This window comes from Lithobates pipiens, unplaced genomic scaffold (genome assembly GCF_037356315.1).
Source record: "Lithobates pipiens isolate NorthernLeopardFrog02 unplaced genomic scaffold, aLitPip1_a1.2 Scaffold_23, whole genome shotgun sequence".
Taxonomy (NCBI): Eukaryota; Metazoa; Chordata; class Amphibia; order Anura; family Ranidae; genus Lithobates; species Lithobates pipiens.
The window spans coordinates 317,621,816-317,635,003 of record NW_027507785.1 but is presented as its reverse complement, the minus strand read 5'-3'; the positions used below and the strand labels follow the sequence as shown (position 1 = coordinate 317,635,003).

General features: G+C 45.7%; 1 protein-coding gene across 3 annotated transcripts in view; it reads left to right on the top strand.

Moving 5' to 3' along the window:
- PATJ (PATJ crumbs cell polarity complex component) overlaps positions 1–13,188 on the top strand; it is a 400,698-nt gene that overhangs the window by 254,171 nt on the left and 133,339 nt on the right. For all 3 annotated transcript variants that reach the window (XM_077450582.1, XM_077450581.1, XM_077450580.1), the window contains one exon: positions 11,691–11,782. In XM_077450582.1, coding sequence (XP_077306708.1) covers positions 11,691–11,782 — 92 coding nt within the window. The remainder of the gene's footprint in view (positions 1–11,690; positions 11,783–13,188) is intronic.

Genomic DNA, 13,188 nt, shown 5'->3' with positions numbered 1-13,188 from the left:
ATATATATATATATATATATATATGTGTGTGTGTGTGTGTGTGTGTGTGTGTGTGTGTGTGTGTATATATATATATATATATGTAAAGCAGCCCATTCTGATTGCCCATATGTGGGAGATTTAAATACTCCATATTCTGAAGTTGTTGAACAGCAAAGGATATGTGGTAACAATTACGTAAAAAAAAAAAAAATAGTAGGTCAAAACATGGCTACATTCTTTAATGCTTGACGCGTTTCATGGTTAAAATCCACTTCCTCGGGAGTGGATGTATCAATGTGTCTGAAAAAAGATATAAGTACCAATGTGATCTAATGTTAGACTCAAATATCAAGGAAGGATTGCATAAAAGAGGAAAGGGATATCCAGTCCTCATTACTTACATGGGGCTAAGGTCAAAAGCATGGGACTGGGATTGTCTGTTCCGGGAGCTGAGGTAATGTGAACCCACATGCGGAACGGACTCCTACAAAGTGCCCCCAGAACATGAAGATCTCCATGTCAACAAGTGTTGATAAGGGGTAATGACACCAAAAATATCTGTAAAAGTAATACATTGTATGACTTGCATACGAGAGTGTACTAGTATAAGAAAGTATAAACACGGTGCCATTGGTGAATGTGAGAGAAATGAGAAAAATGTGAAGGAATAAGTGGTGCTACTCAAGGAATATCAAAGAGCCATGGCCCAGTGTGTCTGCTCTCCCCCGATCACACTGCTGCCTTATACACAAAATGCTTTTACTCTCTGCCTCCCTCCACCTGAATCACACTACTTCCTTATACACACAATCATGCAATGCTCCGGCTCTCTGCCCCCCCTCCCCCTAGATCACACTGCTGCCTTATACACACAATGCTTCGGCTCTCTTCCCCTCCTCCACCTGGATCACACTGCTGCCTTATACACACAATGCTCCGGCTCTCTGCCCCCCCCCCCCCATACACTGCTGCCTTATACACACAATGCTCCAACTCTCTGCCCCCCCCCCCTCCCCCTCAATCACATCGCTGCCTTGTACACACAATGCTCCAGCTCTCTGCCCCCCTCCCCCTCAATCACGCTGCTTCTTTTTACACACAATGCTCCGACCCTCTGCGCCTCCCCCCGCACTCTGTCTTACACTGCTGACTCACCACAGACTCCTCATTGGATCTCACTTCCTTATCCAGCCATGTGCTTGAGCTCCGTGCTCCCTCCCACAGTCTGTGCTCAGCACTGCCGTTGGAAGTCTCCTCCACCTTTACCTCCCACTCTCTGCGCTACTCCCGACGCCTCCCTTTGAGTTCACAGGAGTCTAAACTACAGAGGCGGCATCGGGTATTAATGTGTGTGGACAGTATTGACTGCCTGCGCGCATTGATAACACTGGAAACAACATTGGGAGGTATACATTCGCCATAATGTTGATTTGCAGCCGAACCCCTGGGGACCACCAAAATGTTCTCGGGGACCACAAGCGGTCCACGAACCATTGCCTTAGATTTACATATCTAGTACTCACCACCGCAGCTAGGCACTCAGCAACATTCACTCTTCAGGCTCAATAAAGAGTCTAGGGGGTTGCTTTTCTTTTAAGTCTCAATGCACATTGAAGCTCAAAAAAGCTTTTTCTGGACGCCGCATTGCTGGCACAAAATGCTGGTTGAAAAACGTGCTTTGAACAGTGTTTTGTAGTAGCGTTTATGGGCGTTTTCAATAAAAATACACAGAGGACACTCCAAAAGTCCCACAGTGCATTCCAAACTCCCACAATGCATTGAAAAAATAGAATTCCGAACACTAATTAACGTGTGTTTATGAGTGTATATGAGCGTTTTTTGGCGGTGAAAAACGGCACTTTGAACGCAAATTTCTGACGTTCTGAAAAAAGCCCATAAACTCCACTGATCATTAAAGCTAAAAAACTTCCATGTGTGCATGGACACATAGGCTAACATAGAGTGGAGTTTATGGGCTTTTAAAAAAAACGCTCAAACTCCAATAAACTGCAGTTTATCAGCTCCAGTGTGCATGGAGCCTAACTGTATTGCTGAATAACCAGGATAGGGGTGTAGGGAGCCGCGATACTCCAGAAATCCTGAGCAGTGTCCCAGGTCAGTAAACTTAAAGTGTAAGTTCACTTATACAGAAAATCTGTAAGGTGAACGTTACACTGGACCCCCTCCTGGTCCCCTGGTCCCCACCACCCCCCCCCCCCCGGTCTTGCTAACCTGGAGTCCGGCGATCCCCTGCACTGACAGCCCGTATTGCCGCAGGACGGGCTATGCGGGTTCTGATTGGTTGTGCTGCCCATGTGACGGCACCGACCAATTAGGAGTGTTCCTAAGCGTAACCTCCTGACGAGGTACGTTTTGCAGATTTACGCTGCAGGGGTTTTTTGTTTTACCAAAAATATGTAGCAGAATATGTATTGGCCCCCGCTGCTGTCAATCAAATCCAATGATGCAGGGGGCGGGGCCATGTCTGCCATTCGTGTCTGTGGATGCAAATGCTGGACCCGGGAGTGTGCCTGCAAGGTAACCCCCTCAGGAGAGCACGTCTCCTAGGGGATTATCTGATGGCGGGGGGGGGGGAGCCGCGAGAGCCGCTGGGGGACCCCAGAAGAGGATGTATGGGGTCACTCTGTGCAAAATGAGCTGCACTGTGGAGGTAAGTATGATATGTTTGTTTAAAAAAAACTGAAAACGATCCTTTAAAAATCACTTTAACCACTTCCCGCCCGGCCTATAGCAGAATAACGGGTGGGCGGTGGTTCAGTAATCCTGACTGGGCATCATGTTACGTCCTGCAGGATAACAGCCGCCACACGACCACCACGATCGGTGGTGCGGTGTGTCAGTCTTACACACCGCTACACCGATCTCGGTAAAGAGCCTCCGGCGTAGGCTTTTTAGCACGTGATCGGCCAAATCCAATCACGACTGATCATGATGTAAGCAGAAGGAGCCGGTGATTGGCTCTCCTCTACTCGCGTCTGTCAGGTGCAAGTGAGGAAAAGCCAATCGGCGGCTCCCTGACAGAGGGGGTCTGTGCTGATTATCAGCGCATCCCCATCTCAGATGGACCACCAGGTAAGCCCCCAGCATGTGGATGGCCAGGTACATCCCCCATGGCCATCCACATGTGAAAAATGATGCCCAACATATGCCAAGCAGTGCCCACAAATGGGCACTGACTGACACCTCTGTGGCACAATGAAAAACATTGATGCCCAGCAATGCCACCCATTAATGTCCATCAGTGCCACCTACAAGTGCCCATCAGTGCCACCTATGGTTGTCCATCAGTGCCGCATACCAGTGCCACCCGTCAGTGCTGCCTATCAGTTCCTGTCAGTGCAGCCATATCAGTGCCCGTCATTGAAGAAGAAAGCGTATTTACAAAAAAATGCAAACGATAGAGGTGATCAAATACCACCAACAGAAAGCTCTATTTGGGTACAGTGTGGCATGACCGCGCAGTTGTCATTCAATTTGCGACAGCGCTGAAAGCTGAAAATTGGCCTGGGCAGGAAGGTGTATAAGTGCCCGGTATTGAAGTGGTTAAAGTAGCGCAGTGCCATATCGCAAAGAATGGTCATGAAGGGGGGGTAAAGCTTCCGGAGCTGAAGTGGTTAGCAAGGAAGTTTTTTTTTTGGGGGGGGGGGGGGGGTTTGCCTTTTTTATTTTTCTGCCTTCTCGAGCTGCCCCCGGGCTCGTGTTTCTTGTTGTTTTGGTTGTTTGGCTGAGACTGAAACAGCCCCAAAAAATCAATTTTACCACTTTAGAAAAACGTAAAATGTCACCAATAAATGATGCCAGCCTAAAAACCACGCGTGCCCATTATTTTAAGTGGATGACATTTTGTAAAGTGAACTTTTTAAATTCCGACTTTTATTTCCACTATTGAGTTCTAGATGACAGTAATCAGAGGTGACGGGTTGCAAAGCAAAAGGCGTTATTTTTCTTCTTTTTCCATTCTTTTATAAACTGAGCTTGTAGTAATGACATGGGGGGAGGGGGGGGGGGGAGATGGCTGCTGACGTTCAATACCGGCTGAACACATTACAGTCTTTGTTGCACGTTTCCTTTTCTCTGATAACGAGGTGTAAACGGCAAATTCTTAAGTTCTATAAGTGTCTCCTAACAACTTCAAGTGCCTTTATAATAGTCTTCTCCCATTGAAAGCCACAATCTGTTGATGCATTTGCTCGCCTTCAGATGTCTACATCCAGATTGCTTTTATCAGTGCAAACGCTTTTACCTTATACACAGCAACTAGACTTGATGCTGCTGCATCGTCCGTATGTATTATTTATTTATTACAGGTACTTGTATAGCGCTATCAATTTACACAGTGCTTTACACTGTCTTGATAATGCATGTTCTCTTATGCCGCCTTGACCCTGTGAACTCTCCTGTCCCTCTTACACTCTAGGTTCAGACAGTTTATGTATACCTTTTAAATGAGACACAGACACAAAGCAAATAGTTTCAACTCTCTCAGACTTTACTTCTTTAACCACTTAAGGACCGGAAGGATTTGCCCCCTTAATGACCAGGCCATTTTTTGCTACACGGCACTGCGTCGCTTTAACTGAAAATTACGCGGTGATGCAACGCTGTACCCAAACAAAATTGACGTCCTTTTTTTCCAACAAATAGAGCTTTCTTTTGGTGGTATTTGCTCACCTCTGCATTTTTTATTTTTTTTAAAAAAAAGAGTGACAATTTTGGAAAAAAAAAATATTTTTTAGTTTCCGCTATAATAAATATCCCCCCCCCCCCCAAAAAAAAATAATCTTCATCAGTTTAGGCCGATATACATTTTTTCGACATATTTTTGGTAGAAAAAAAATCACAATAAGCGTATATTGATTGGTTTGCGCAAAAGTTATAACATCTACAAAATAGGGGATAGATTTATGGCATTTTTATTCATTATTTTATTTATTTATTTTTTACTAGTTATGGTGATCAACAATTTTTAGCGGGACTGCGACATTGCAGCGGACAGATAAAACACTTTTGACACTTTTTTTGGGACCATTGACATCTATACAGAGATCAGAGCTAAAAAATAGCCATTGATTACTGTATAAATGTCACTGGCAGGGAAGGGGTTAACACTAGGGGGGCAATCAAGGGGTTAACTGTGTTCCCTTATGTGTGTACTAACTGTGGGGGAAGGGGACTGCCTGGAGGAGGAGACCAATTGCTGCTCCTAATCTTTAGGATCAGCAGATCTGTCTCTCCTCCCCTGACAAGGGAGATCTGTCTGTTTACATTGACAGATCTCTGTTCTCTCTCTGTCGGGAGCGATTGTGTGTGGCCAGTGGGCATTGCGACCACCGGTCATGCACATCGGCTCCAGCATCGTTCCCGTGCCCCCTACAACTCTTAAAGCGCCGACGTACCATGGCGGTGACTCGCCCAGATGAGACAACCTTCCGCAGTATAACTGCAGCGTCTGGCCCTTAAAGCGGGTGTCCGCTGGGACTCCGCTTTTTTTTTTTTTTTTTAAAGCCAGCAGCTACAAATACTGCAGCTGCTGACTTTTAAAATAGTGACACTTACCCGCCCAGCACGCCCGCGATGTCGGCACCCGAAGCCGATCTCTCGATCGTCTCTCGGGTGCTGCCGCCGCCATCTTGGGTATGGGAATCAGGAAGTGGAGCCTTTCGGCTTCATTTCCCGGTTCCCTACTGCGCATGCGCGAGTCGCGCTGCGCAATAAGGATGGACCCGCTGCCTCTGGGATCTGTGTGTTTCCCAGCAGGCAGCGGGGGGACTTTCGGAAAGGGGCGTAATCTACGCCCCTTTCCGCAGAGAGCTATCCCGGAAGTGGGTGCAGATACCTGTACTGTACAGGTACCTGCACCCCCCTCCCCCCTGAAAGGTGCCAATTGTGGCGCCGGAGGGGGGAGGGTTCCGATGAGCGGAAGGTCCACTTTAGGGTGGACCTCCGCTTTAATAAGTGATTAAGATGGGCAGGAGAAGACTAGAATTATTCAGCCAAAACCTGGGTGGACCAAGACTAGGTTGAAATAACACTTATAACAATAGCAATTAATAGTGACACATGAATGCAACAATATACACTATCATCATAGGTTATATAGTAGGGCTGTGGAAATTAAAGTTTAATTCCTCGATTAATCGTTCATTTTTTTGATCGGTACTCACCTCTCCGCCGGCATCAACGTTACCGGACTCCTCCCCTCTTCCCCAAGTGCCTCCCTCTGCTAACGAAGGGAAGGGGGAGGAGTTCGGTGACGTTGAAGTTCTGATTGAACGTAATGCATATGGGGGAGGAGCTACGCTTGACGTCACCCGCTGCTGCCCTACGGAACTAACACGATTGTCGGCTTTACATGCTGTGTTTTTATCATCTTTATGTGAGTAGTTTGTATTTTGAACACAAAAATGAAATCTTATACTTAGGCGGTGAGCACTTCGATCTTTTCTTTCTACCCATGACCCGGCGTCCTTGCTGAGATCTAAGGAGACGTGAGAGAAGTTTATGGTCCGTGTTAACCCTTTTGATACCCGCTTGCATGACCACCTGTTTGCACAGGGGTCCATGCCATAAGGTGAGAGGGATTAGTTAGACCGGAGGTGGAGGGATTGTCACGCTACTGTGGAAAAAAAAATGACTTACGTCAGTAAGTTACAGTTTGAATTTAAAACGTATTTGTGTGAACTGTGAAGTTAAGTCATTTATTGTGGAAACGAACTAGTGTCGGGTGATTGTATATCGTGTATACCACATTTACCACTGACTAATGCAGAGCTTCAATGCAAGGAGATCAGCTAAAAGTAGTTGGATCTGTATGTGCGTTATAATTAATCGATAAAAAAAAAAAAACGATTAATCGAACACAAAAATTTTAATCAGTAACAGCCCTAGTATATAGAAAAGCTATCAATGGATGCAAGGAAAGTGTCCACTTTAAAGGAAAACCCCGGACTGACCTACAATACCTTTATACTCATGAAAGATGGTATACAATTGTGATCAGTTAAGTGTCTCCTTTAAGAGTACTAACAACACTGTCCTAACAGCAAGGCCTTGCACTGTCTTCACCGGCAACATCGGGGCTCATAGAACAGAGTTTCCTGGCATCAGCAAAGGGATGATGAGCAATGCAACCAGATTGCTGAGTCCACAGACAGATCCCTGATAATAAATAATAGATCCCAGATGATAGAAATACTATTTTTTATCCAAGGGAATGTTGCAGGTGTTCTGTGCCGAAAGTGTAGTACTTGGCAAGCAATGGTAATCTGTGGGCTAAAGCCCCCTCACCAATCCCGATAGACCTCGGAGTCACCCGGTGGAACCAACAAACTATTCTTCCTCTTATGCCCCGTACACACGATCAGATTTTCAGTTGGAAAAAAATTGTTTTTTTTTCAGATGGAATTCCGCTCAAGCTTGACTTGCATACACACGGTCACACAAAAGTTCTCTGAACTTTCGTCCGCCAAGAATGCGGTGACGTACAACACTACGACTAGCCGCGAAAATGAAGTTCAGTGCTTCCGAGCATGCATAGGAATCTTGCACGTTGGAATTGCTACAGACGATCGGAATTTCCGATCTCAACTTTTTCCGACCGAAAAATAGAGAGCCTGCTCTCAATCGGAATTCCGCCAGCAAAAGTACAATGGAGCGTACACACGGTCGGAATTTCTGACCAAAAGCTCACATCCGACATTTGCTTGCAGAATTTCTGATCGCGTATATTGGGCTTTATGGGTGGACCAGAACAGGGATCCGTCTGTGGACTCAGCAATCTGGTTCCGTGGTATTCGGCGCTACTGCAGGGCGTCCTTCTGCCAGCAGCTGACGGCTAAACTTGCTGGGGCTAGATCGTGGAATATGGATTACGTCCTAGGCCGCAATCCTACAGAGCGGCGGAGTGCTGCTCACAAAGTGAGATCCAGGATATCGATCAGTGGGTGCCGGCCAATGGATTACCGCTGGCACCCGCCAATTGTCAGGAATTCACACAGTACTGAGGCCTGCCTATGTAAACAAGGCAGAGCCCTGTCCTGTCAGTGGGGAAGTAATAGATTTTCCTTCCTGGCAAAGCAGGGAAAAAAAAAAATCCATTACTTCCCTTAGTAAAATCAGCACACCTTACACCAAAACACGTGTCAGGCACACATTTAACTCTTTGATCACCCTAGATGTTTAACCCCTTCCCAGCTTGTGTTATTAGTACAGTGAAAGTACAAAGCAGGGAATAAAATCTAGCACATCTCTTAGAAAAAGCAGCATGCTCAAAAACACTGGTTAGGCACACATTTAACCCTTTGATTTTCCAAAATGTTTAACCCCCTCCTAGCCAGTGATATATTTTTACCACTGATCACTGTATTAAGGTCACTGATTCCCACAAAGTGTCAGCGTCAGAATGTCCGCTGCAATATCGCAGTCCTGATATAAGTCACTGAAAAAAATAAAATAGGACATATCTCATAGTTTATAGACACTATAACTTTTGCGCAAACCAATTATTATACACTACATTTTTTTTATTTTACTGGATATGTTTTTGTAGCAGAAAATAAAATATATATTTTTGTTTTTCAAAATTGTCTTTTTTATTTTATTTTTTTGTTTTATAGCGCAAAAAATAAAAATAGTGGTGATGCCACCAATAAAAGCTCTATTTGTGGGGAAAAAAATGACACAAATTTTATTTGGGTACAGCGTTGCACGACCATGCAATTGTCAAAGTAATGCAGTGCCATGTGAGAAAAAATGGCCTGGTCGTGAAGGGGGTGGGGGTTAATATTCTGGAGGTCAAGTGGTTAAACAAAGACAAATAAATAATTTACCAGCATGTCTTTGGAGTTTGGGAGGAAACCAGGGGAAACCAACACAGGTACAGGGAAAACATGCAAACGTCAGGCAGAGGTAGTGCCATGGTTGGTATTTGAACCAACAACACTAGTGCTGCTAGGCAGAAGTTCTAACCACTTTACCACTGAGCTGCCTATATTGGTTAACCCTTGAGGAGCTTACAATCTAGACTTTATGCCACAGTTCTGACTGCTTTTGGTTCCAGTGCTGTGCTCTGCATTGCTTGAACTGATGTTGTTGGGTTCAGGGAAATTTTTTACTACCCAGCACCCTCAGGCCAGAACTCAAGGGCAATACATGTGCAGGCAGTGGAACTTCAGATTCATGGAGGTAAGTATAATTTACAAACGAAAAAAAAAAAATTCCCAGACGTGCAAAGGGACAGGTTCTCTTGAAGGGCCATCTCTCCAACTTACTTTGTTCTCACATTTTGTCACTCTTCCCTGCTGCTCCATTTGTCTGTCAGAGCTGGAGGTCCAATCCCTTTGTAAGCTTAGTGCTGGTCTGTGTCAGAGCTTTAAAGTGTAAGTAAACCCATCCATAAAAATGTTTCATTTCCGGCACGTGTTGGAAATGTAACACTACCATTGGTTGAGCTCTCAACCAAACTGTCAAGCCATCCAATGGCTGGTGTCTAAACTGATCACATGTGCAGTTATAGATTAAACAGAGGCAAGGATGGCAGCCTCCTTGGCTGAAACGATAGGGGGGGGTTTACTTGGACTTTAAGAAGGGCTATTGACCTTCTACCCTCATCCATGTAACAGTAATATGGCCTGGTAATTGACCACTGTGACCTGAGCACTGCATCCTGGAAGGAAGGGTTGAAGTCACATATTCTCCCATACCTAGAAGTCTCTGATATTTGCAAAGGATCCATTTTATTTCATTTGTGGAGGAAGCCCAAAGAAATCTACTACATTTTTTTTTTTTTTTTTTTAAATGTAAAGTCCATGCAGAAAGGAACCCAGGACTGAACCCATTTTTCCAATGCTGCTTGACCATGACTACTTGAGCAACGTTTCTTCCCATCCTATGGCCCAAAAGTTTCAAAAATTCTTCAGCTGAAGTCAAGAATATTCCTGGCAAAGTTCTTGTTACTGTCCGTTTTAAAGGGGGGGCCTAATGCATCTGAAAAATTTGTCCTTGACCCAATGTCCAACTTATGCCTTCAAAAGTCTTAAAAAGTATCAGTACAAAGAATATACTTTCCTTCACAGCTGGTTCTGTTTCTGTGCTGGCTTGTCCTAAGGCCAAAAACCTAGCTATAGAGCAATGGATCGCCCAATGGAGAGGTGGATAAGAGTTCAGGCAGAGCTACTGACTGAAACTTTTGGTTACGTGACTGGAAACTAGAGAAGCAGCAGTTACTGCAGAGAAGTTTATTTTATGTCTTCTGGCACCTAGTAACTTTAAAATTAACTTGTGTCTCGGCTTTGGATGTTCAGATATTAACATATTCGTAACCAGCAGTGTAATAGCTTTAAAGTGGTTGTAAACCCTTACAAATCACTTTGACCTACAGGTAAGCCTAGATTAAGGCTTACCTGTAGGTCCAAGAAATATCTCCTAAACCTATACGGTTTAGGAGATATTTACTAAAAGACAGTGACAGCTGTCTACGTCACATACACCATAGACAGCGGCATGCAGGCGCACTATCGCCGTTAGCAGCATGCCGCTCCTAACGGCGATATGCCGTTGGAGGCGGCTCCCATGCGCTGGAGTGACGTCATCGCTGCTGCGGCACTGTGAGTGGCTGGAGCAGCGATACCCGGAAGAAGATGGATGCTCCAGACTACAGGGGACAGCGGTGACGTCGCTGTGGGCACAGTAGCCCATTATGCTTTACCTTTGCAGGGAGACAGAGGAAGTAAACCCATTAGGGTTTACCTTCTCTTTAAAAACGAGCAAAAGGCAGTGTGGAACAATTCATCCTCAAAGCTCATAAAAGAATCACTGAAGTCCTTCAAGTCTGGCCTCAGCACTCTGCTCTCTCCACTCTTCCTGTGCATCTGCAATGAATGGCACCAGTGTAGAATGCATTCTTTACCACAAAGAGATAGTGTGAACAGGTTCTTAATCTGTTTTATACCTCGCACAGCCAGGGCTGGTGCAAGGCTTTTTTACACCCTAGGCCAGTGGTCATCCACCCTGTCCTCAGGGCCCACTAACAGGCCAGAGTTTATGTATTACCTTGGGGAGATGCAGAATACTGCAATCACTGAGCAGCAAATGATATCACCTGTGATGTATTTCAGTTATCTTGCAATCCTGGCCTGTTGGTGGGCCCTGAGGACAGGGTTGATGACCATAATTTTAGGTGAAACCTATTTTTGCTGCCCCCATTGGCTCCAGTCCTGACTCCACCCCCTTTGTCCTGCCCATGTGACAGGAGGCAGCGGTATACAGGAAGCATCAGCTCTGCTTCCTCTAGCACGGGCTCCAGTGCTGTGCTGCGCCTCTAATTACACTACCGGTCGGACGGAGCAGCTGCCTGAGACTGAGTTAGTTACAGGCTGCAGCCTGCAGAGCATGCAGACACGGAGGGAAACCAGCAGCCGGGTGCCCATAGGCAGCAGTGCGCTTTAGACGACTGCCTAGATTGCCTAGCAGTAGCACCGGCCCTGTGCACAGCCCTGATATTCTTTACAGTTCCCAGACCATAAAAGGCCTTTAAAGTTACACATTGTGATCTATCAGGGATGATTAGTACTAACTCAATAGAAGCTAAGGTGTGCTTTTCCACGTGAATTACTGATTGTAAACATAAAGTTGAATGGTATTATTTTTAACTTTTTTTTTTTTTTTTTTTTTTTTTTTTTTTTTTTTAGCTGAACAATCACATTTTGTTTGGGAAAAGCCATCAGAATGCATCTGCCATTATTAAGACTGCACCTTCCAAACTGAAGCTTGTGCTTATAAGGTAAGACATTAGAGGTGCTTATGTGCTAGATTTATTCCTGATGGTTTAAATCAGGGGTCTCCAAATTATATAAACAAAGAGCCAGATTACTGTCCATTCAGACTTTAGAGGGGCCTTGACCATGGTCGGTGTGAGTAAACCGTGCCTCAGGCTTGGCTTTCAGTGGGATTAAGAAAATTACTTAGTGTCAGGGGGAGGAATAGTGCCCCATCATTGGTGTCGGTGATAAGAATAGTGTCCCATTGTTGGTGTCATTAGGAGTAGTGTCCCATTGTTGTCAGTGAAAGCAGTTGTGCCTCACCCTTGGTGTCAGTGGAAGGATTAGTGTTCCATCATTGGTGTCAGTAGAAGAAATGGTGCCTCGTTGTGTCAGTGGAAAGAATAGTATCCTATTGTTTCCTATTGTTGGTGTCAGTAAAGCAACTGTTTGCCCCATTGTTGTCAGTGAAAAGATTTGTGCTCCATCCTTGGTGTTGGTAGAAGAAATGGTGCCTCACTGCTGGTATCAATGGAAGGAATAGTCTCCCCCCCCCCCCGGTGTTGTTAGTTATAGGAATAGCCTCCCCTGGGGGTGATAGTGGAAGGAATAGCTTCCCCTTGGTGGTGTTAGTGGAAGGAATAGTCCCCCTCCCCTTGTTGGTGGTAGTGGAAGGGATAGTCCCCCCTTGGTGGCTTAGTGGAAGGAGTAGTCCCCCCTTGGTGGCTTAGTGGAAGGAATAGTCCCCCCTTGGGGGCTTAGTGGAAGGAATAGTCCCCCCTTGTTGGTGGTAGTGGAAGGAATAGTCCCCCCTTGTTGGTGGTAGTGGAAGGAATAGTCCCCCCTTGTTGGTGGTAGTGGAAGGAATAGTCCCCCCTTGTTGGTGGTAGTGGAAGGAATAGTCCCCCCTTGTTGGTGGTAGTGGAAGGAATAGTCCCCCCTTGTTGGTGGTAGTGGAAGGAGTAGTCCCCCCTTGGTGGCTTAGTGGAAGGAATAGTCCCTCCTTGTTGGTGGTAGTGGAAGGAATAGTCCCCCCTTGTTGGTGGTAGTGGAAGGAATAGTCCCCCCTTGTTGGTGGTAGTGGAAGGAATAGTCCCCCCTTGTTGGTGGTAGTGGAAGGAATAGTCCCCTCTTGTTGGTGGTAGTGGAAGGAATAGTCCCCCCTTGTTGGTGGTAGTGGAAGGAATAGTCCCCCCTTGTTGGTGGTAGTGGAAGGAATAGTCCCCCCTTGTTGGTGTCAGTGGAAGGAATAGTCCCCCCATTGTTGGTGTCAGTGGAAGGAATAGTCCCCCCATTGTTGGTGTCAGTGGAAGGAATAGTCCCCCCCATTGTTGGTGTCAGTGGAAGGAATAGTCCCCCCATTGTTGGTGTCAGTGGAAGGAATAGTCCCCCCATTGTTGGTGTCAGTGGAAGGAATAGTCCCCCCATT